The 26,409-nt window shown below is 34.6% G+C and overlaps 1 protein-coding gene across 2 annotated transcripts in view; it reads right to left on the reverse strand.

Moving 5' to 3' along the window:
* mbc (dedicator of cytokinesis protein myoblast city) overlaps positions 1-26,409 on the reverse strand; it is a 643,249-nt gene that overhangs the window by 388,961 nt on the left and 227,879 nt on the right. For both annotated transcript variants that reach the window (XM_090391142.1, XM_090391141.1), the window contains exon 14: positions 12,521-12,645. In XM_090391142.1, the coding sequence (XP_090247268.1) occupies positions 12,521-12,645 (125 nt within the window). The remainder of the gene's footprint in view (positions 1-12,520; positions 12,646-26,409) is intronic.

A 26,409-nucleotide genomic window follows, 5' to 3' on the forward strand; every position in this document is an offset into this window, starting at 1 on the left:
TTTGCCATAGTGAAATGGATATTGGCTTTTAAGGAACATTGTTAATTTTGGATTTATGCATGAATCAACTCAGGCAATGAGGCCAGCATTATTATGTCTGTTAATTGTGCATGTGCACGGTGCAATATAGAGAGAAAATGCTGACATGTCTTAGCTATACTGCAGGATTAGAATTAATTTTTTTTTTTTAGTGCTCGAGAGAATTAGATTGAGAATAATGGGAAGATCCAAACAGTCCTATTTGTGTATTTCGTACTTCCAGTCTAAGTACTAAATATACAAAGAAGTTTCAAGTACTTTCCAAATACAACTGAATATAGTTATTACGATAAAGAGCCTATCCCCCTGGCGGCATAAATTAAGTTAAGGGGATAATAAATCCCTCATTATTTTAAAGCCGGATACGAAACTTGGATAAGGATATTAATATTGGATATTAAGGATACTGATGGATCTTGCTCCACCTTTGCTCGGAGTTGCCCTAGTGTTGTACTACCCAGGTATTGAACTTACGCTTGGACCCGCCAATAGTTCTTCGGCATGAAACTCTTAGATTTCGATCTCCGAGTTTCGTATCTGGCTTTAAAATAATGAGGGATTTATTATCCCCTTAACTTGAATATAGTTATGTTCATTTATGTTTATTCATATATAAGATTATTTTATGTATAAAGAAACAAGAGAAGAGTTATTTCAGAAAATTTACCCAGCGTATCTCCAAACTATTTTATATATTTTACATATTTTCAGGTATAAAATGAACCTGTATTTTTTGGTGGCTTAAAAAAATAAAATAATGATATAAATAAAAATGCAGGTTTACTAGTAATATATATTCATGTCTTACTCTTTCTTCCAACTAAGATTTTCCTCCAAATACGCAAGAATTAAATATAAATGTTAATACAGTGATGACTGAAATACTTTTCTATATCACATTAAACATCAAGTCAGAAATGAATAGCGTAGGTGCATCTAACTTTGCCACATTAATGTTCTCTAATGAGTTAAAAATAAAATGTTGATGTACAAAATACATATTTCATATATAACCATCCATATATGGTTAACCAAATTATGATTAACCATACTTGAAATAGTTATATATGAAATATGTATTTTGTACATCAACATTTTATTTTATGTATTTCATAAACCCTAGTAAGTGTGGGAAACAATTCAATCACTCAAACAGAAATTAAAAACCAAAATGACAAATAGAGTAGCGGCTAACCTGTTGCAGACAAATCACCGCTAAAAGTGTTTTAAAGGGAAAAAATTAGAAAATAAAATTTAAAACCAAAACATTATTAAAATAAAATTTGAAATACTACATTTAATATTTAATTTCAATTTATATAATTTTGTAATATGAAATATGTAATATGAAAATTACATATAAAGAACAGAAAATGAAAGTCTTCAACAAATCAAAATAATATTCGCTGCACTATAGAAACTATTTATTGCAAAATCTTTAGTACCTCTTTTTGTCAATCCAACACACTTCTTTTGTAGAGAGTGATGACAATTCCACAGTGAAAAATCAGCTAATGAAACAAACTCCAACTCAAAATCAATAGAATTCAATATAGGCACTTTCAACATAAGAAGTAACAAAGGAAATCAAGTGGCACTGGCAGAAGAATTAGAGAAGTACTACATCGATTTAGCTCAAAATATAAGAATCCAATCTTGGAAACTCAAAATAAAAATTATGGCTGATTCAGCTAGGCAGGTATGTGGTGCAGTTGTCTGTAAGGATAAAAAAATCAGAACTACATGTGGGGAGCTTAGGAAGTTAAAGAGGTAGTCATGGAAAAGAAGAATGCACATAGTAACTTTCTTGGCAAGCAAGTAAGATGTGTTCAGAGAGAATACAGAGAAAAATGCAAGAAAGCAAAGCAATGTATAAAAGTAGTTAAACAAAAGTCATGGGAAGACATTGACAAGAACACAGAAGATAAATACAAAAAGGTGACAAAATGTTCCAGAGGCTATTGAAAAAAGGTTAAAAATGGAGAACAGAGTACTTAAAAGGAATCAAAGATGATAAAGGTGACATGAAAACTGAAGATAAAGACATTCTCTTTGTCTGGAGTAATGATTTTGAAAGATTGCTAGGTGAAACAAAAAGGGACTTGCATCCCTCTAGAAAATATTCAAGAGGGATGCAAGCAGGAGTATATATCAATACTTAAGATAGAGAAAAAAAAAAAAACCTGAAATGAAAAGACAGTTGGAACAAATGATATATGCACAAACATATAGCTATAAAAGGTTCAACAGTGAATGCATAACATAATTCACAAAGCTTGGTCAGATGGTTGAGTTCCAGGAGCTTCATATAACTCATCTAAAAAAGGAGAAAAATAAAACTAATGTAAGAATTAATCAGGAATTTCCCTGCTGAGTGTTCTAGGTAAGATTTATGCAAGCCCATTTGAGAAGGTGTGAAATTAAGGAAGAAAAAAAAAAAAAAAAAAACGAGGAGAAGAACAAGGTAGGTATGAGCCAAATTCAGGTCATTATGATCAGATTTTCACTTTAACCCAAATAGTTGAGAAATCAAGAGAAAAGAATCTGTATTTAAGTTTCATGGATCAGGAAAAAGGCATATGATAAAGTACCAAGAGAAACGCTGTTCAAAGTGCTTGGCTGATAAATTAAACATTATACTGAGCAACACATTGTCTATATTTAAGTCAGTAGCTAGAATTGATGGAGTAACAGGAGTCTGATGTAAAATCAGGAGTGAAAAGGATGAATACTATCTCCATTGTTATTTATCATCTATATGGATCACATTAGCACCCCACAGCTTCTTGAATGTAAACAGCGTGAAGTTTCTTCCCAATGTCTTCATTTTTAACATGATTGTGCCACAATCTGTTCAGGCCCTTAAGTTTTCTCAGAACTCTCATATCCGTGGTCTCTAGTCTTTGATCAAGTACTTAAATTCTAACCAAACTCTAAGGTAGTATGGTCACTTAAACAGAATGTGACAAGAATGGTCATTAAAATATGTGTCTGATGTCAAGATAGCAAGAAAAAGACCAAGACCCAGGTGAACTGATTCAGTCAGGAGTGCTTTAGAAGAATGAAATACGACAATATTGGAGTGATGATAAGTGATAGACTAATTTGGAGGAAAATTATTGATTAGGAAATTAATAATAATGTAAACTTAATCATGTAGTGATGTCATTAGTGGCCTGAACATCCCTTGAGGGTACATATCAGAAAACTGATGATGATGGATCATATTATGAAGGAAAGTTGCATTCATCTAGATATCAAAATTGAAGATATTAAGATATGCTACATGTCACCACCCAAGTAATTCTAATTTATATCGTCATCAAATTCCTGTTCTGTATTCTTGGAAAGTAGGTACATAGAATGTGTGATTGAGATCATTACTAATTTCCTATCATATTATTTGTGAGGATTCCAAAGGAGGTAAATCTTATATCTTGATCTCCTAAAGCACTTCTAACCACATCAACAAACACAGATCTTGGTTTTTCTCATAGTATCTTTTCCAGCCATCAAACACCTGTTTTGCTAACATTTTCTCTCCCTCTCTCTGCCCTATTCTGACCACATCACCTTAGAACAGTTTTGTTTACATATAAGTAACAAACAATGTCAAGTTCCATCCTGCCTTCATTTTTCATATGATGCTGTCATCGATGCTACTATTCACTCCAAATTGTCCTTAGAACAAGTATATCTATGGTCTCTACTCTTCATTCAACTGTTTATTTCTAACCAATATTCAGATCCATAAATTGGTTTGAGCACTGTGCAGTACACTGCTCATTTTGTGTTTTTCTTATTCCATTAAAAATATTGAGGTGCTTAAGGGTCAAAGCTGTATAACTGAGAGGAGACCTAAACACAGCCTTTAAAGGAATGCAGAGAACTGACCAGGGCTTCTGACCTAATGCCATCCTCACATTCTCGTGGTGCACCCTGTTGGGTATCTACCTGGATACTGAACGAACAAGAATGTGCTGGCAATTTGGGATTTAGCCGACCAAATTGTATTCTTATTCGTTAAACCAAATTACAAAATGATGGTACAACATGACATAATTTCATGCCAGCTGGGGCGCTGCCCGGTTAAACAAGGCCCCGTTGTTTAACCGGGCCTTGGTGAACAGCAAAAAGTCAGGCTACTGGAACAAATCTGAAAATACACCCCAACTCAACATCATCAGAGTTAAAGTTCGGTACTATCAACATAAGAAGTCTGAATGGCAAAGAAATGGAGCTAGCTGAGGAATTAGATAAGTACCAGATCAACATAATAGGGGTGACGAAACAAAAAAGACAAAAACTGGTGAGATCTTTCTGAGCAATAAATACAAAATGTTATATTCAGGCAATGACAATCAAGGAAAAGAAGGAGTAGCCATAGTATTCAACACAAAATACGAGACTAATCTTCTTGAATGGCAGGCAGTCTCAAGTTCCTATGGTTCCACAGAACGTTCTACTAAGGTAGAAGTGGAGGTATTTTTCTGAGGCTTTAGAAAAAGCAACTGACACAATGAAAAAGGAAAAGTTGGTCCTTCTTGGGGGATCTAAATAGCAGAGTAGGAAATGATTGTCACACATACAAAAATATTTTGGGAAAATTTGGAGAAAAGAGCAAAGCTAATAATAATGGCAAATATGTGTTGTATTTCTGACCAGGACATGGATTGGTTATTATTAACACCACGCTCCAACATAAAAATGTGCACAAATTCACATGGAGAGAAGAGGCAAGGAATAAGAAAAGTCTCGTTGACTATGTTATTGTTGATAGTGATGTTTTCTCCCTGGTGCAGGACACCAGAGTGTATAGAGGATTTGAAATTGAATTTCATATTGAAAAGAATAACATGTAAGAAAGTTTTAAAGCGAATAAAAGTTGAGCATCTCTCAGATGTGAACTGTAGACTAAAATACACAAAGATTATTGAAGAAAAAATGAAAGAGTTTGAAAACAGGAACCAAAACTTGGAGATTCAGTGGGAAGCCTTGAAGAAAACCCGGATTGCTTCACCATATGCCTCTCTAGCTGAATCAATCGCGGTTTTCTTCAAGGCTTGGTTCCTGTTCTCAAACTCTTTCATCATCATCATGCGTATCAAGGATTTAGGCCCAGCATGGTCTGTTCTGGCCTTAGAAGTCATCGTTGAATCATTTAAGAGGACGTTCTGGTTTTCTTTTTCCTAATGGCTTGTACTTTAAGGCTTATTTTGGTAATCTTTCTGTTTTCATTCTTTGAACATGTTCCATCCATTTATGTTTATATTTTTTAATTTTTTCTATTACTGGTTCTTGGTTTAATTCTTTCATAATTTCTTCATTTCTTTTGTGATCAAATAGGGTATACTTTGCAGTTTTTCTCATAAACTTCATTTCTTCTGTTGTTAATCTTTGTTTGTCTTTTTGTTTTATTGTCCAGATTTCGCTTCCATACATTAAGACTGGTATGGCTAATGTATTGTATACTTTTAGTCTGGTTTGTTTATGAACTAGGTTTGGTTTAACTATGGAGTTAATTACACCTGTTATTTTTAAATATTTTGCAATTTTTACTTTTATATCTTTTTCATTTTCATATGTGATCATACATCCTAGGTAGTTAAATGAATTCACCTGTTCTAAGATCTTGTTATCTATTACTATTTTAGTTCTTGCTGGATGTTGTCCTTTAAAGGCAATAGTTTTCGATTTTTCTGTTGATATTATCATACCATAATCTTTGGATATCTCATTTAGATCTAAAATAGCTTTTGTAAGTTATCTTCAGAATTTGTAATTATTATTTGGTCGTCGGCAAAGAGGAGAGTGTTTAAGTTTACTGTAGGAGAAAGTTCAATTCCTTGATGTAAATTTTTATTCCATTTTATTAAAAAAAAAAAAAAAACAGCTAACGCCTTTTTATTCCCGTATATGAGAGTAGGCGAGGCCATTTAGCCCTATCTAACTTTTGGAGACTGAGTGGGCAGTTCAATCTCCACTGGTACCCAATCAGAGACAGATGGCCCAAGGCTATCACTAATTAAGAGGTACAGTGAAGAGAGACGGCTCAAATGTGCTGCCATCTCGTTGTCCCTAACCCTAACACAATATATTTTTTTTAATGTCTGAAATAATGTGGGTTCTACAGTCGATTTTCTCGAGTTTACAGGACGAAAAACCTGCTTGCCCGTGCCAGAAATCGACTAACTCGGGAACCGGTCGAAAAAAGGCTTAGAAAAATTTCCTGTAGTCGCCGATTAGACTCGAAACCAAACCTTCCTTCGTGCGGCCAAGCGCGGTGGTGTGCAAACGCCACATCCACTGATTTCCATTTTATTATTATTTCATTTAAGTAGATATTAAAAAGAGTTGCTGAGAGGGGACATCCCTGTCAGATCCCTTGGTTTATCTCTCTCGTATATGATAGCTCATGATTTAATCTTATTTGTATTTGATTATTTTCATATATACTTGTGATAGCTTTTAGGATATTATTTGGTATTTGTCTTTCTTTTAATATGTTAAATAATATGTTTCTTTTAATTTTGTCAAATACTTTTTCAAAGTTAATAAATGTAATATGTGTTTCTAAATTGTGTTTTCTTCTTTTCTCTATTATTAATTTTAGGCAAAAGGCTGGATCTATACATGATCGTCCTTTTCTAAATCCATTCTGTACTTCTAAAATAAAGTTTTTGGAATATTTCATTAGTTTGCTATTTAAGATTCTGCTATATATTTTGTAACGGGAATTTAGTATACTGAAACGTCTATAGTTTTTAGGGTCATCTCTATTACCTTTTTTAAAGATAGAAATCACAATTGCTTTTTTCCATTCTATTGGGGGGGGGGGGGATACCAGTTGAGTAAATTTTTTTTAAAAATAATAAGAGTCTTTCTTTGAATCTTGTACCTGCGTATTTATATAGCTCTGAACCCAGCTTATCTTCTCAAGGTGATTTTCTGTTTCTTGTTTCTTTCAGACTGATTTCTAATTCTTCTTTAGTTATTTCTTTTCATTTTCGTTAATTGTTTGCCAGTTGTCTTTTTTAAAATATTTGTCTGTCCACAGTTCTGTGTATTAATTTAGAAATTCTTCTAATTTCAATTCAGTGTTTAATTTTATGTTTTCTTTGGTATCTGCATTTAAGTGTTTCAAAATCTTTTACACATTGGGTCTCATTTTATATAAATCTTGTTCAAAATTAGAAACAAATTTGTTCCATGATTCTCTATGTCTTTTTCTGACTTCTCTTTTAGCTATGGCTCTTATTCTTTTATATTCTATTTCATCTTCTAATCTTTTACTGCTTAACCATTTGTAATAGGCTTCTTTTTTCTTTTTGATTATTTCTCATCCCAGATCTTCAGTTTTTTTCCTTTTATTGAATTTTTCGGTCTTTGATAAGCTTTTTCATTTCATCTCAAACTTTTTCATTTTTAAAAATGAAACAAAATGTCTGCAAGGATAGAAAAATTTGAACTCCATGGTGGACACAGGAAGTTAAAGAGGCAGTGAAGGAAAAGAAGAAAGCCTATCAAAAGTTACTGGCAAATAAGTCAGCTTGTGCTCTTAGAGAATACAGAGACAAATGTAAGAAAGCTAAATACTGTGTAAAACTAGCTAAACAAAAGTCATGGGAGGACTTTGGCAAGAACATAGAAAATGAATATCAAGAAGGTGGCAAAATATTCTGGAGGTTGAAGAAGAAGCTTAGGAATGGAGGAAAGAGTGCTGTAAAAGGAGTTAGAGATGATAAAGGTGACATGAAAACGTGAGAAAAAGATATCCTTGAAGTATGGAGTAATTACTTTGAAAAATTGCTAAATGAAACAAGCAGTGATAGCACAGTGGTAAAAAACACTCAACAGGCATACAGTCAGGAATACATATACATACTTGAAGTAGAAAAAGCCATCAAAGGCTTGAAATGTGGAAAGGTAGCAGGAGTAGATGATATTTGTCCAGAAATGCTGAAGTATGGTAGTATAAAAGTCTTACAGTGGCTGCACTGCATAGTTCAGAATGCCTGGACAGAGGAACGAATCCCCGATGATTGGAGTAGAGCTCTCATAGTACCCATATATAAAAAGGGAAATAAAACTGAATGCGAGAATTACAGAGGTATATCCCTAATGAGTGTTCCTGGTAAGATATATGTAAGTATACGTGAGAAACGGTTGAGAAGAATTGTGGAAGAAAAGCTTGGTGAAGAATATGCTGGATTCAGGTCAAATGGAGGCTGTCAGGGTCAGATCTTCACTTTATGAAGTGAAGAAATCATGGGAATATAACAAAGATCTGTTTTAAAGTTTTGTCGATTTGGAAACGGTGCCAAGAGAGAAGCTATTCAATACTCTACAGTTATATGGTGTCAATGGGGTATTATATCAAGCAATACTTTGTCTTTATGAGTTGTAAGTCAGTAGTTAGAATTGAAGGAAGTACAGGAAGATGGTTTAATGCTAAATCTGGTGTGAGACAAGGATGTACATTATCCCCTCTGTTATTCATTATCTATATGGATCACATTATGAAGGAAAGTGGTATTAAACATGATATCAAAATTGGAGATGTTAATGTCAGCTCTTTGTTTTATGCGGATGATGTTATACTTCTAAATAAATCTGCTACATGTTTGCAAGATTCCCTGACTAAATTGAATAACTGTTGTAATAGATATGGTATGAAGGTCAGCAATAAAAAGACAATGAAATTAGGTAGAATCGTTGAAAATGTCACCTGTGTTTTGAATGGGGAACTGTGGAACAAGTAAAACATTTCAGCCACTTAGGCACGATTTTTAGTGAAGATGGTAAATTTAATATGGAAATAGACAACAGAATCAACAAAGCTGGTATCGTAGGAAGTCAATTGAATAAATTCATATGGAATAAGAGAGAAATTAGTCGGAACACTAAATTAGCTTATACAAGACACTGTTCAAACCAGTTTTAACTTATAGATCTGAGAGCTGGGTCAGAAGTTAAACACTTGACCAAAGACTAGAGACCACAGATATGAGAGTCCTGAGAAAGATTAGAGGCATGAACAAGTGGCATCAATGGCAATATCATATTAAAAACGAGGATATTAGGAAAGAACTTGACATTGTCAGCATCCAGGAATGCGTTAGCAGAGCTAATCTCAGGTGGTATGGTCACTTGAACAGAATGGGCGAGGAAAGATTAGCAAAACAAGTGTTCTCTGCCAGGTTGGCAGAAAAACGACCGAGAGGAAGACCAAGACATTGGTGGATTGATAAGGTACAAAGTGCCTTAGACGATAGAAATATAAATGATATATTCACGTAAACACAAGAAAGATATTTATTTAACCAAATATTTCGGTCTGGAAATAGCAGACCATCTTCAGTGGTATTACAAGAACAGTTTAAAAAATACAAGATAGAATACTAACAAAACACGCCGCGTGATATTATATCACTAAGTATGAAACGGAATATTTTGAAGTAGATACATGGCTGAATTTGCTATTAAAAAAAAAAAAATAATAATTAATTAATGAGTAATCTTGATTAGACTTTCTCAGATATTTGATCTAGATATACAGTCATTACGATTCAGGTTGGGGCGATGGAGCAAGGCCTCCACGCTTTCCTTGAACAAACGTTCGAACCTATAACGGGATCTATGTAAGAGGCGAATCCTGGACCAAAAGATGCTGTGGTCAGTTTCAATCCTGTGTTGAGCCAATCCAGACTTTTCAGGTTTGTTGTGAAGAATGGATGATTGATGTTCTTGGATTCGCAAGAATTTTAAAGAAATATGATTTAACAACAATGTATTCACCTATTAACAAATTGTCTTCTCATTTTCCTTCTCCTAAAGACAAATGCTCAACTTTATCTCTTCCTGGAGTTTATATCAAATTCCGTGCAACTGCGATCTCTCTTATTTTGGACAGACTAAACGTTCTCTTGAAAAAAGAATCCAAGAACATCAATCATCCATTCTTCACAACAAACCTGAAAAGTCTGGATTGGCTCAACACGGGATTGAAACTGACCACAGCATCTTTTGGTCCAGGACTCGCCTCTTACATAGATCCCGTTATAGGTTCGAACGTTTGTTCAAGGAAAGCGTGGAGGCCTTGCTCCATCGCCCCAACCTGAATCGTAATGACTGTATATCTAGATCAAAATTCTGGGAAAGTCTAATCAAGATTACTCATTAATTAATTATTATTATTATTATTATTATTATTTTTTTTTTTTAATAGCAAATTCAATCATGTTTCTACTTCAAAATATTCCGTTTCATACTTAGTGATATAACATCATGCAACGTGTTCTAATTTTCACGATCTATTGTTAGTATTCTATCTTGTATTTTTTAAACTGTTCTTGTAATACTACTGAAGATGGTCTGCTATTTCCAGACTGAAATATTTGGTTAAATAAATATCTTTCTTGTGTTTATGTGAATATATCATTCAATCTTATGTCACAAGTATCCTTAAAACAGCAGTTAGAAATATAAGATCTGATAATGTTGAAGTCTTGACAAGTAACAGACTGATTTGGAGGAAAATTGTAGATAGGAAGTTAGTAATGATGTAAATTTTTCATGTAGTACTATCATATCCTGTACACCCCTTGAGCGTACATGGCAGGAATTTGATGATGATGATGATGGTGATTAAATTTATTTGATTGGTTCCTACTATACTTGCTTGTTTTGTCTATTTCCATATTGAATTTGTCATTTATACTAAAAATTTTGCTTGGCTGAAATATTTTACTTGTTCTGTTGCTTTGCCATTAAGAATGCTGTTTATATTTTCAGTGTTGCTGGTATTCTAATAGTTTGTCTTTTTATTAATTTCCACGTCAAATTTGTTACAGCAGTTATCCAATTTAGTGCAGTAGATGCATTAAGAAGCATGAAATCATCTGCATAAAGTGCTTAATATCTCTAATTTTGATATGTTTAGTGGCATCATTATGTGAGTCATACAGATGCATAAGAATGAAGCTAGTGCACATTTTGTATTACACCTGATTTTATATCAAACCATCTTTCTCTAGCCTCCTTCAATTCTAACATCCGATTTACGACTAATAAAGATTATATAAAGTCCACGCAGATAGCCTAGTGGCTTAGCGCTTCGCAACCATATGCCTGGGGAAGGAGTGTCCTAGGTTTGATTCCCATCGGAGAGACGTGAGGAGCTCAAGGATCTTCCTCAGCCATAGCCAAGTTAGCCGGTCTTGGGCGTGGGCGGTAGGGTTTTTTCCGCCAGTTTATCTGGGGTTTTTCATCCCGCAAGCAGGCAAACCGGTCCCGTGAACACACAGGTTACAGTCAAAAAAAATACTTACGGCAAGGAAGGCAACGGGAAACCACCTTGCTCATAATCATCTCCCTAGTATAGTAGCATATATAGCTACCCTCCCCTGGCCGTATGGCAGAAGGGAACAGATAGAAAGATTATATAATGCTTTGTATAATGTCCTGGCATTATACAAAACATTATACAAAAGGGATATGAAAAGGTGCCAAGAAAATATCTGTTTAAAATATATTGAACAGCTGTTTTCTTGGCACCTTTTCATATGCATTTTTCTAATTCTAAGATACCTGCTATCCTGACAACCTCTATTTTGCCTGAACACAGCTTGTTTTTCCTTCCAGCACATTTTTTTTAGTTTTCTCCATTCTCTTTTCCTCTTTTCTTTCAGTACAGAAATTCCCACATTCAGTTTTATCTCCCTATTTATAGATGGGTACTGTGAGAACTCTATTAAAATTATCTGGAATTCAACCTTCTGGCCTACTGAATAATTCAATGTAGCCACTGTAAAATTTATATATATATATCTGATCTTTTCTAAAGTACTGATACGCAGTCATGACTTATACAACCCCATTTCTTAGTTTTTCAGCAGTCTACAGAACATTTTGCATGTTCTGTAGGCTATTCATAAATCATTAGCATTTTGTTTCAATAGATGTTTTTAGTGTTGCACTTAGCCTGAAAACAAAACAAAGTACAGTGTTGCTGGTACTCGGAACAAAAGAAAAGATATGCAAGACTGTTTAAAACAATATTCATAATTTTGCTACTTTGTACACTTTGGTAGAGAAATTACACAGTGCAAATTAGAAATAGAACAGCCATTTACATTATTTAACAAATTAAACACACATTATAGAAATCATGGAACAGAAGGTTTTCAGTTACATATGAACATATAAAGGACTTATGGAAGCATACTGACCAGAAAAATTACCTCCACATATTAATATTTTACAAAACAGCAGTCCTGTCCACATGAACATTTCTCAGAAGGCAATTAAAAAAAAAAAAAAAAAAAAAAAAAAAAAACAGATGCACTATAAAGCATTGTCAGTTACTGTGAGTGCAAAATGTATCCAAGATGACAGGTGGTGAAGATGCAGGCAATGTTAGGAGCAGCTACCTTATAAATTCTGCACTAGATATCTATAAACATAATTTAGCACCACATACTGGAATAACTTGTCCTTTCTCATTGCAAACCCTAACAGTGACTTCTACATTTTTATCAGATGATTTTGAGCCTTTTGAAAACTCCCCTTGAACCAATGTAAGATATAAGTCATTACGAACATCTCCTATAAGAAAATTGGTAAGAAAAAACAGTCAAAATTATCCTACAATAAAATAACCTAAAATTAAAATAAAAATTCTCTTAATCAGCCAATAATGTGAAAAACTTGTACAGATATGCAAAGTTAAAACTCCCATAATGAGCATTGCTGGAAAACAGACAAATTAATTAATGATAGTTGTGTGATTTAAATGCTGTGTAATCAGATATTTTCTCTACAAGAATAATAGTGTCATAACAATACATAACATACTCACAGCAAACATTTTATTATGGAATAATCTATGTGAGACAAGATTTTGTTAAAAGGTTACATGAACAAAAAAATTCTTACTTGTGACTATTGAGGATCTTGTTGTAAGGGTCAATATTAGTAGTCTGGTAATGTGAAGAGTTTGAATATGATAAAGAAAAAGGAAAGGAAAAATGTAGAGTGGAAAAGTTGAAGAAAGAAAGGAATGTAGGAGGGCAGTTCAATAAAATTAATCCATATATATTATTCTTTTCTTTTTTTAATATTTAAAAGAGGAGGTGTAAAACTCGATGTACCTTAAAAATACCAAAGCACTTTACATCGATGATTTTACAGAGGTCAAATCTCATGAGAACTGTTGTAAAAATAACCTTGTTTGTCTCCATGTATTTTATGTTTAAATATTAATGTAATTAACCCTATGGGAATTGATTGTATTTAATGTTTTAACTAAAATTTTGAATGTCAAAAACAAAGGCAATGCTTTGGGATCGGAACTTTGTATAATAGCTATGTATAAGAGCACAAGACAGTTGTTTACAATTAAGTGTATGGGAAAGTTGTTTGCGAGCTCTGCACATAAACACCTTCAAAGTTCGTATCAAAGAGATCTGGTAGTTTCAGAGAAGTTTCTGCTGCACGACAAAACAAGGAAAAAGAGTGCATGGAGGAGAAGGAAGAACAGGTCGGCCTTAACAAAAAGATCAAGGAGAAGTGCCGATTTCTTCGTGGGTTACAACCCTTAGAGAAAGGTCCTGTGAACCATCAAATAAAAAGGGACTGCGCCGAACTTCGGGAGAGGAGAGGAGAGGAGAGGTCCAGTTATCAAAAGGAGAGGCAAGGCCTAGTTACCAAGTAAAGAGGAGAGGCAGTCGGAACCACAGCAGAGGAGAGTCAGAAGCAGAGTAGAACCAGAAATTAAGGCGAACCCACGCCAGAGGAAAAGACTGGGGATGATGGGAGATCAGCTAATGTAAAGTCCAAGACAAGTGTCGATTTGATATCCTATTGTTGCGGGAAGTCAACTGAAGCCAAAAGCTGCAGAGCGACCTTCAAGCCTGTATGCTGAAATCTCCTGCCTGAGCTTTTCAAGTACCGCGAAAATTGCAACCCAAGGTCTGCTAATAATCCGATGACCCCCCCACCCCCAAAAGCAAGACTCTCCAGATGAAAGCCTAATGCCTGAGATGGAAGAAAAGGTGCAGAGACTTTAATAATGCAGGACTTCTGGAAGAGTGTGTGATAAAGAGCCTCTGTAAGCCTATTCTTCTATCCTTTATTGTACATTCTTTTGTAATCTAGGAGATATTATGTCATAGATGGACTGATAAGAAATAGATTTAAGAAGTATCTATAAGAGAGTCCTCTGAGTTGTTATTAATTGAAATATAAATTGTGAGGTAACTTGCCATGGCTAAGCTAACCTCTTTGTGAGTAAAAAATAAGTTCGGTATAACTTTCGTTTAATAAACAGAGAATTAATAGAGTAATTATATTGTATAGTTATTTAGTATTGAAAAGGGAAAGTTTGTTTCTTTATGCTACAAGTCTAAAGGATAGGTAGAGAGAGAGAGTAACCTCCCTATCGTTTAATTAATGTACTTTATTATTAATGTAAATAAATGTGTTTTAATTATTTGTTAAAAGAATGCTGCCTGATCTTTTATTTTACAATCACTGTTTCTAAAAATAATCGGATCTGTGAGCAGGAAACAACTAAGGCAATAAAAGTGTAGTTTAAGTACTTAAGAACCACGGCTGTTTATGTAAACTTTATTGAAGGATTTTATGCTAGTGGGAGAGAGAGAGATCTACCGGATGTATTGCTAAGTCTTGTGCTGATATAGAAACACTGGTGGCGCAGTCTTAACAAATAAATTTTCCAGTGTTCACAGGCATAAGACTAGGTGAATGCAAAAGGTGGATAAACATAATATGCAATAGAATAAGTAAGAAAGGTTACGAGAGAAAAAGCGAGCACTGCTAATAATAAAAAAAACACTAAATATTGCAATAGCGCAGCAGACACCTTTCATTACAGAGGATACTGAAAAAGGAACAAAAGCTACTCCCCCCCCCTCCTAACTATTAACAATGTTCCCACAAAATTATCTCTTCTCCTGTGCCAAGAAAATCAATAGTCACATGATAACCTTTTTATTCACATAATTTTTGAATGAAACTGGTATAATTAATGCACTTGGAATAAAATTATCTATTTTTATGAATATTTGTTATATGTTCAAATTTCAAAAAAATTTAAACTTTTAAGAAAAACGATGGGAATTCTTTCCCCTTAGTCACGAACATAATAATCATAAAATTTCAGAATATTTTTGGATATATTTTTTGTAAGTATTTTTTAAAACAATTAAGCTGCTGTAATTAATGCATGTATCACACTTCTTATAGCAACTGCTTTTTTGTCGTTTTTTTTTTGTTTTGTTTTTGAATGGAAATATCTATCATATCTTATGACCTTTTTTTTCCTTGACTACTAGTATTAATAAATTAAAGACTTAATTCTGTATGTTAGTCAAGTAAATATTAGTTTAATATCCAACGTTTCACTGACTGATATCTGTCAGCATTTTCAAAGGAATACACTGGTAAGGCAATAGAAAGTAACAAAAACTAGGAAACTAACTGACAATTCTAAAAATTATATACAGTTATCACTGTGCGTGATACAATGATATAATATGCGTGTCGCAAGCGCAACGTTTTATTTTTGAGATATATAATGTAATTTTCATGAAAGTTCATTTCTTTTTGGTTAAAAGATCTGATTAGAGTTTTCCATATATCTGGTAAGATTAGGCCTTGATTCTTATTTAAGTTACCTGTTGAACGGGCGACTGTAGCAGCTTCTTCAGCGACTGTAGAAGTTAGTTTCCTAGTTTTAGTTACTTTCTATTGCTTACCAGTGTATTCCTTATAAAATGCTAACAGATATCAGTCAGTGAAACATTGGATATTAAACTGATATTTACTTGACTAACATACAGAATTAAGTCTTTAATTTCTCTATCATATCTATTATTGGTGTTGTTATTTTTGGACACTACAATTTTATTTTGGCACTTTCCAGGAAGTAGATATGATAAGCTATGTTGTTGGCTAAAGGTGTCTTGCTATCCTACTATTCTGTGCTGGATGAGAACTGAAATATAAACAGTTGTAAGTATATGGGTAGGCTTCTTGAAAGGAAATAACAAGAAAAGTTTCTAGTAATTATTGTATCGAAAAAAATAAGAGCAAGTATCATTTTATTAGCACCACAGTCCAAAGTATAGTGTAAAAACATTACTCTACTTTTTTAAAAACTATTCCAAAGATAAACTGGCAACAGAAAATGAGTGGTGAATTCATATCTCTCTCTCATAAAGAGAGATCTTATTCGTAAAAAAGTGAGCCAAGTATATCAGATTGGCTGCATAATAAAAGTTACTTTCATGTTACTTTTTAAAGAGTGGTATTTTTAGGAAAGAGATGACAATATTAATGATATAAGAACAAAAATAATTTAATTACTATTTCCATTATTTTTCTAAAGTTGAACTGATTACATTAAGGAAGAGCATATGGGTATTACATGAGTGAAGAAATAAAGAAAGGGCTAAAGTCCAAAATTGTGCCATCTGGTGAGCAGGAGAGCCTCCATAGCTCCATTGGTTTAGACAAGCCCTTTGGTTGGAAAGACCCAGGTTTGAAATCTGTCATGATGGGAGGAACATTTATCAGGTACTTTCAATCAAATGTAATTTAGCCAGTCTCATATGGAAATGAAGGGTTTTTCTCCCAGAAATTCAAGTTTTTCATCTCTCAAAGCAGGCAAACCAACCAGAAAAACACACACAACATACAGACATAGGATTCTACGGCAATAAGGAGTAACTGTCCCATTCTGTCGTATTTAGTTTCATATGACTGCATGGTAAAGTGTGAATCCATGTGTAAGCATAAATCAGGAGAACTGAGCACAAATGGGTGTGCTCTTGACACTCTTGGGATGATGGTATGCAGATGAGTATTTCACAGATGTGAAGGAGTTTTATGCATCCAAATTTGATGAGGTTATGATAGTTTGTTGAAGGCAGAAGTAGATTCAAGGAAAAGTCTTTTGTACCATGTACTCTTTCATGATCTGCAAGTGTCAATTATAATGTTGATATCAGATGTAGCCATAGAAGAAAGCTTACAGCTGCAAAGTACTTGGTAGATACCAGGCTAATCTAAGGACTCTAGTCTTTAGGAAAGATAAGGTTTGCAAATTTTTGTGGTCTGAAAGTGGTCTCTACCATATTTTTCTGTGTATAAGTTTTTTTGTGTGTATTTCTGTGTATTTTTTCTAAAATTTTTAGACCAAAAATTGGGGGTCGTCTTATACACGAGGGGTAACCGGTTGAGAGACCTGCGGTTGCTGTGGCAAAATTGCCGGTAACTTGTCTCTGCAAACAGACTTCCACCAATCACTAGCCTTTGTTAACTCTGTTGATTGATGTCATTAATGGCTGATTATGAATAAACCAATCAGAACTCTGAAAGTATTCATACATCTGCAACTCACTGGCAGGGTAAGTTAATGCATTAACAATATTTTGAGCACTAGCCCATAAAAATTTCGAAAATAAAAAATGATTGTCATATTTTTAAAAATTCAAGTTAAAAGTCATTAATTATTCAAAAGAACATGCAAATAAAGCTTCAGAGAGACAGTTTTGATCTCTTCCCACTACTACTATCATTAGACAGTGGAGATGTTTAAAATATCGATTTCTTAATTTTGGGTTCGAAAAAAGTAGGGTTCGTCACATGGAAAAATACGATATATATATATATATATATTTTTTTTTTAGGATTTCTGTCAATTTTTCAGAAGTGCCATGTATATATGGGCTGGTCATAGATTTACCTGTAGTCTGTAGCTGGGAGGACTGCAGTCACTGGCTAAGAAAGTATTTTAAATACAGTTAAGTTTAATAGCGAGTGATGACATTATCACACAATAAAGATTTTGCTCTGTTAACCAAGTTGTTTTAGTGCCATGCTGTTGGAGAGGGCAGATCCTGTATATTTATTAACCCCCCCAACACACACACAGATATATATGTCGCAGGGAAATGATGAAAATAGGGATTTGATCAAATCCTTAAGCGATATGATGAATTCACGGAAGATGTTAAAATAACAACTCTGTAGGGTGATTTCCCTGAAGAAAGTAAGTGATTTGATCAAATCCCTTAACTGTTTTAGTGAAAAGATGAAATAATATTGTTTAGATATTAAAAGTATTTATTTGGTAAACCATGCATTATTAAATGTAGAATAGTTAATACAACAATAGTCATTTAAGCTGATATTTTTAAAAACAAAAAGGATATTTTTAGTGAAATTTTAAACATATTTCATGGATACAAGCTCCCCTCTGACGTCCGTGCCGGCCAAACATTACACGAGGAAGGGTGCGCGCATTTTTATTATTGTTTTCTATATTTCAAGTTTTATCAAGTACCTACCGTAGAAAAATGAGTTCAGATATAGAAAAAATCAAACTCTGACCGAATTTGTATCTGAAGAACAGTTCAATGAAACTGTCAGGACGTTTTTGAACAAGTGGCATGAAAAAGAAAAACCTTTGTGGACTCGCAAAAGGATAGAAGAAGCTGTCACAGTCATTGAACAATTTAAATTAGCACCACTACTTAAACTGCAACGGACACATAAACAGTATTATTATGGAAAAAAATATGATGTTATGGAAGTAGGTACTAAAAAATCTTTGATTTTGAAGAGAAAGTCTGAATTCGATCCAATTGTGAAAATAGTACCAATGGAAAATTTTTACCACACACTTCAGGAAACCCATCAGTCAACTGGCCACGGAGGAAGAGATAAAATGCTGTATAGTTTGAAATCGAAATACCTAATACCTACTTCAGTTGTACTGGAGTTTTTAAAGCTGTGCACGGTATGTCAGTCTAAAAAAAAATTTCCAAACAAAGGAATCGTTGTTTGCCCAATTGTATCTGGCGACTTCAATCATCGTGGCCAAGTCGATTTAGTTGACTTACAGTCAACACCAGATAGAAATTACAAATTGCTACTAAACTACCAGGACCACGCGACGAAATTCAGCTTTCTTCAACCAATGAGAAAACAAAAAAAGCTGCTGAAGTAGCAACGAAGCTATTAAAAATATTTTTGGAAGTAGGTTGTCCTCATATACTACAAAGCGACAATGGCTGTGAGTTTACGGCTGCTGTCATACAAGAATTAACAAGCCTCTGGCCAACGTGCAAAATTGTAAATGGTAGGCCTAGACATCCAGCTAGTCAAGGATCTGTTGAGCGATCAAATCAAGATGTTGAAGCTATGTTACGTGTTTGGCTAATTGACAATGACACAAAAAATTGGGCTATAGGTTGTTACTTTGTTCAATTCCAAAAGAATTCCTCTTTTCATCGAACCATTAAATGATCACCTTACAAAGCTTTATTTGGAACAGAACCAAAAACAGGACTCCGATCTAGTCATATTTCGAAAGAGTTGCTTGAAAAACTTGTTATTACTGAAGAGGACTTGGATCTACTTCTTAATCAGCAGGACCATGACATTATTTTAACACCAGAAGACTTACCAGCAGCTTCCTTAGAGAACAACAACAATGCTTCAACTTCAAAAGATCCACCAGCATCTGAATTAATTGATTACAATGCTTCAACTTCAAATGATCTATTAATAGTTAAATCAACCAACAATAACACTTCAATGTCACACGATCTACCAGCAGCTCAAAAAGGCTATAAATTTAGAGGATCTACCAGAAATTGAATCAATTTCTTTATCGACAATAAGACAACTCGAACCAGTTAACAACTCTACTTCAACTCCTGCTTCAACAGTTAAAACATCTGTAGTGTTACTTGCATCAGAAGGGGAAGCAGCTGTCAGCGACAGTAAAGCATGTTGTGTTGTTTGTAGAATGGAATCTACTGGAGCCCATTCATGTGACATTTGTAAAAATCCGGTGCACTCAATATGTGGGAATACAGTAGGAGAAGAAGGATATGGATCGAAAATTCTATGCTATTTATGCCAAAAAGAAGAGAGCATTAAAGATCAAAGGGAAAATGCTGCAAAACACCTGAAAAGATCAGCTGAAAAAATGAAAGAAGTTTCTTTGAAGAAATTTAAAGACGTGTTAGTGAATTCCACAGTTTTGGTTTATGTACCTAAGGTAGATAGAGGCCCATTAGATGGAAATAACATCATGGGGATCGTATTAGATATAAAAAATAATTTATACCAAATTGGTACCTCAGTTGGAATTATAAAAGATTGGCTACCTAGAAATGCTCTTCAAATAGCTACTACAACATTTACCAAAACAGTTCCACAGATTAACCTAAGTCTGCGTGAGATTGCAGGAAAATTATCCGTATTTGGAGGTCAAGGATTTAAGAAGTGTTCCTGTGAGCAATCCAAATTACAATGTAAAACAAAAAGATGTGACTGTAAAAAAAGTAACGCACTTTGTAACTCGAGATGCCACAAATCAACAACGTGTTTTAATAAAAATGAATAAACATTATTATTTATTAATTACATTCACGAAAAATGTTTAAAATTTCACTAAAAATATCCTTTTTGTTTTTAAAAATATCAGCTTAAGTACCTATTTCTTTTGTTAATTAATTTCGAATAAATAATTTGTGTTTCAATGACTACTGTTGTATTAACTATTCTACATTTAATAATTATTTCATCTTTTCACTAAAACAGTTAAGGGATTTGATCAAATCACTTACTTTCTTCAGGGAAATCATCCCACAGAGTTGTTATTTTAACATCTTCCATGAATTGATCATATCCCTATTTTCATCATTTCCCTGCGACATATACATACAGGATGCATCTGCTTGTGTGTAGGAGGGGGAGGGGTTTCTGTAAACAGTGAATGCTGAGGATTCATTTTGTTTGGCCAGGAAAATTATACAAGGAAATAATAAGAATACCCACTTCTCTCTCTAGTTTTTTTATCTCCTTCCAACTCCTGGCTAAATTCTTTATGCAGATGTTCCAAGATAAAAGTTTAAACTCCATTCTGCTCATTTAGCCACTTTACAAACCAAAGTACCTAGGAATGACAAGATTATTGTTGTTTTCTTGAGTGAAGCAGATTCTAGAATGTCGGCTGCCATTCAGATGTGCCAACGAACTACCATCCTACTGCTCTCACTTCTGTTCTCCCTAAAATTACGGAAAAGGTCATTAACAATCAACTCTTGAACCACCCAGAGACATACCAACTAATCAGTGACTAGCAGCATTGATTCTGCCACTTGCAATCTACAGCTGATCTTCTTGCTTTCACCACCCATCTCTGGACTCGGGTCATGGAGAAATTTGGAGAAACTCATGCGGATGCCCTCGACATTTCAAAGGTCGTGTTTGGCAGAAAGGCTACTTAACAAACTGCCAGGCTATGGTCTGCCTTCCTCACTCTGTAAATGGATTGCCAACTTTCTCATTGGTCACTCACTACATTTCATGGTGGACAGTTTACTCTCCTCAGATTTCACCACAAATGCATGAGTATCCTAAGGTCCTGTTTTTTAACCTACTCTCTCCTCTTGTATATAAATGACCTGTTCTCACAGGTCATTTATATACAAGCTTTGCTGATGACAGTACAATCCATTCCACATTTTCATTCAACAAACCTTGTAGTGCTAAAATATTGGAATGTTCAAGATCTACCACAACCAGTGACTTGAATTCAGATCTCCAAGCTATATCCCAGTGGGGGAAAGGACAACCATGTAAACTTCAATGCCACCAAAACTCAGTTTTGATTAATCTCACAAGAAAGAGCTTACATCCCTCCCCCTTATCTTCAGTAATACTGAGATGTCCAAACATGATCAGATTTCTCTTCTTGGACTGACCTGCACTTCTGATCTTTCCTGGCACAACCATATTTCAACTATAGCTTCTGCAGCTGCCAAAAAAACTAGGTGTACTTTTTCATGCAGGACACTACTTCACACCTGCACAGCCTGCTAATACTATATAAAGCCCAAATCTGTCCAACTATAGAATACTGCTCCCATGTTTGGGTGGTGCACCAAAATTCCCTCTAAGATTGCTCAATTCTATCCAGAAGATGGCAATCTGGCTAATTAATGATCCCTCTCTCACATGCCCACTTCAATCCTTCTCTTACAGACATTCAGTTTCTGTCTTATGCTATTCTACAGATATTTTCATGGACAGTTCTCTGCTGAATTGGCCACTATAATTCCTCCACTCTCCTCTAAAATCATTAAAACAAGAGTCACTGCTAACCAACACCCCCTTTACAGTTCATCTTGAAACTTATCAAAGCAACTTCACAGCCTCCTCTTTCATTCCATCTACTTCTGTCCTTTGGAACAATTTCTCCCAAAGGATTACAACCCAAACCGTTCAAACAAACTGTGAACAGATTCCTCTTTTCTTCTATTCCTCTTGCCCACACACCACAGCGCTAATGTGATATAGGTCTTCTGGTCTTTCTTGTGTGGATCAGATAAAATAAAATAATTAACACACAGGGTGTATTTCTAAAAATGTATATGCATTTCACCATAACAGATTTCATCATGAAAAGAATAAATTATTGATATTTTTTAACACAAATAAAAAAAAATCAAATACGTATTGCACATTAATATGGTAAGTCAAAGTTTATACAATCTGGAAACCAGTTCTAAAGAATAAACACAGTAAGTTTTCATGCAAATTCAGGTCTCCAATAAGCAAAATGGTCTGGTTTCATCACCTATCACCCAAACATGTTCAATCTCCATTTTGAAGAGATGTGAACTCTGTCAGTTTGCATCCCTTCAACATGGTATTTTTGAAGGGAAGAACAACACTAATATGCTATTTGGTTGTGCATCTTTTGTCATGCAGAAATGCTTGAAAAAAATAAAATAAAATAAAATAAATAAATATATATATATATATATATATATATATATATATAAATGCACTGGGTGCTTAAGGGTCAAAGCTGTATAACTGAGAGGAGACCTCCACATAGCCTTTAAAGGAATGCGGAGAACCGACCAGGGCTTCTGACCTAATGTCCAATCCTCACCTTCTCGTGGTGCACCCTGTTGGGTATCTACTTTGATACTGAACGAACGAGGATGGGCTGGCAATTTGGGATTTAGCCGACCAAATTGTATTCTTATTGGTTAAACCAAAATAAAAAATGATGGTACAACATGACAAAATTTCATGCCGGCTGGGGCGTCGCCCGGTTAAACAAGGCCTCCGTTGTTTTCGCCAGGGAACCAGGGCGAACAGCGAAAAGTCAGCTACTGGAACAAATCTGAAAACAAACCCCAACTCAACATCACCAGAGTTAAAGATTGGTACTATTAACGTAAGAAGCCTGAATGGCAAAGAAATGGAGCTAGCTGAGGAATTAGATAAGTACCAGATCGACATAATAGGGGTGACTGAAACAAAAAAGACAAAAACTGGTGAGATCTTTCTGAGCAATAAATACAAAATGTTATATTCAGGCAATGACAATCAAGGAAAAGAAGGAGTAGCCATAGTATTCAACACAAAATACGAGGCTAATCTTCTTGAATGGCAGTCAGTCTCAAGTAGAGTAATGTGGGCAAATATGAGAATGGGGAACTGGACAATGAGACTCATTTGTGCCTATGGTCCCACAGAAGGTTCTACTAAGGTAGAAGTGGAGGAATTTTTTGAGGCTTTAGAAAAAGCAACTCACACAATGAAAAAGGAAAAGTTGGTCCTTGTTGGGGATCTAAATAGTAGAGTAGGAAATGATTGTGAGACATACAAAAATATTTTGGGAAAATTTGGAGAAAAGAGCAAAGCTAATAATAATGGCAAATATCTGTTGGATTTCTGCTCAGGACATGGACTGGTTATTACTAACACCATGTTCCAACATAAAAATGTGCACAAATTCACATGGAGAGAAGAGGCTAGGAATAAGAAAAGTCTCATTGACTATGTTATTCTTGATAGTGATGTTTTCTCCCTGGTGCAGGACACCAGAGTGTACAGAGGATTTGAAATTGGAAGTGATCACTATTTAGTCTTGAGCAGGATAAAAATGAATTTCATATTGAAAAGAATAACATGTAAGAAAGTTTTAAAGCGAATAAAAGTTGAGCAGCTCTCAGATGTGAACTGTAGACTAAAATACAGAAATATTATTGAAAAAAAAAATGAAAGAGTTTGAGAACAGGAATCAAACCTTGGAGATTCAATGGCAAACTCTGAAGGAAACATTGATTGATTCTGCCAGAGAGGCATGTGGTGAGGTTGTGTGCAAAGATAAAAAAAATCAGAACTTCCTGGTGGACACAGGAAGTTAAAGAGGCAGTGAAGGAAAAGAAGAAAGCATATCAAAAGTTCCTGGCAAATAAGTCAGCTTTTACTCTTACAGAATACAGAGACAAATGTAAGAAAGCTAAACAGTGTGTAAAACTAGCTAAACAAAAGTCATGGGAGGACTTTGGCAAGAATATAGAAAATAAATATCAAGAAGGTGGTAAAATATTCTGGAGGTTGTTGAAGAAGCTTAGGAATGGAGGAAAGAGTGCTGTAAAAGGAATTAGAGATGATAAAGGTGAAATGAAAACAGGAGAAAAAGATATCCTTGAAGTATGGAGTAATTACTTTGAAAAACTGCTAAATGAAACAAGCAGTGATGACAGCACAGTGATAAAAAACACTGACCAGGCATGCAGTCAGGAATACATATCCATACTTGAAGTAGAAAAAGCCATCAAAGGCTTGAAATGTGGAAAGGCAGCAGGAGTAGATGATATTCGACCAGAAATGCTGAAGTATGGTGGTATAAGAGTCTTACAGTGGCTGCACTGCATAGTTCAGAAAGCCTGGACATAGGGACGAATTCCCGATGATTGGAGTAGAGCTCTCATAGTACCCATATATAAAAAGGGAAATAAAACTGCATGTGAGAATTACAGAGGTATTTCCCTACTGAGTGTTCCTGGCAAGATCTATACAAGTATACTTGAGAAACGGTTGAGAAGAATTGTGTAAGAAAAGCTTGGTGAAGAACAAGCTGGATTCAGGCCAAATAGAGGCTGTCAGGATCAGATCTTCACTTTACGACAAATAGTCGAGAAAGCGTGGGAATATAACAAAGATCTGTATTTAAGTTTTGTCGATTTGGAAAAGGCATATGACAAGGTGCAAAGAGAGAAGCTATTCAATACGCTGCAGTTATATGGTGTCAATGGGGCATTATATCAAGCAATACTTAGTCTTTATTTGAGTTGTGAGTCAGCAGTTAGAATTGAAGGAAGTACAGGAAGATGGTTTAATGTTAAATCTGGTGTGAGACAAGGATGTACATTATCCCCTCTGTTATTCATTATCTATATGGATCACATTATGAAGGAATGTGGTATTAAACCTGATATCAAAATTGGAGATGTTAATGTCAGCTCTTTGCTTTATGCGGATGATGTTATACTTCTAAATAAATCCGCTACAAGTCTGCAAGATTCTCTGACTAAATTGAATAGCTGTTGTAATAGATATGGTATGAAGGTCAGCAATAAAAAGACAAAGACAATGAAAATAGGCAGAATCATTGAAAATGTCAACTGTGTTGTGAACGGAGAACGTGTGGAACAAGTAAAACATTTCAGCCACGATTTTTAGTGAAGATGGTAAATTAAATATGGAAATAGACAACAGAATCAATAAAGCTGGTATGGTAGGAAGTCAATTGAATAAATTCATATGGAATAAGAAAGAAATTAGTCGGAACACTAAATTAGCTGTATACAAGACTGTGTTCAAACCAATTTTAACTTATGGATCTGAGAGCTGGGTCAGAAGTAAAACACTTGACCAAAGACTAGAGACCGCAGATATGAGAGTCCTGAGAAAGATTAGAGGCGTGAACAGATGGCATCAATGGCAATATCATATTAAAAATGAGGATATTAGGAAAGAACTTGACATTGTCAGCATCCAGGAATGCGTTAGCAGAGCTAATCTCAGATGGTATGGTCACTTAAATAGAATGGGAGAGGAAAGATTAGCAAAACAAGTGTTCTCTGCCAGGTTGGCAGGAAAACGACCCAGAGGAAGACCAAGATATAGGTGGATTGATACGGTACAAAGTGCCTTAGACGATAGAAATATAAGATCTGATAATGTTGGAGTCTTGACAAGTAACAGACTGATTTGGAGGAAAATTGTAGATAGGAAGTTAGTAATGATGTAATTTTTTCATGTAGTATAGTACTGTCATATCCTGTACACCCCTTGAGGGTACATGGCAGGAATTTGATGATGATGATGATGATGATGATAAATGCACTGAGTATCAAAATACAGTGCAGGGAGGGGGAGGAGCTGAAAAGTTCTGATATACACCTAGAACAAAAATGATATTAAAGCAGCTGATATAACCACAAGAAAGAACGTATCTTT

The sequence above is a fragment of the Typopeltis vanoorti genome, chromosome 4, assembly GCF_054136105.1.
Source record: "Typopeltis vanoorti isolate ZY-2024b chromosome 4, IOZ_Tvanoo_1.0, whole genome shotgun sequence".
Taxonomy (NCBI): domain Eukaryota; kingdom Metazoa; phylum Arthropoda; class Arachnida; order Uropygi; family Thelyphonidae; genus Typopeltis; species Typopeltis vanoorti.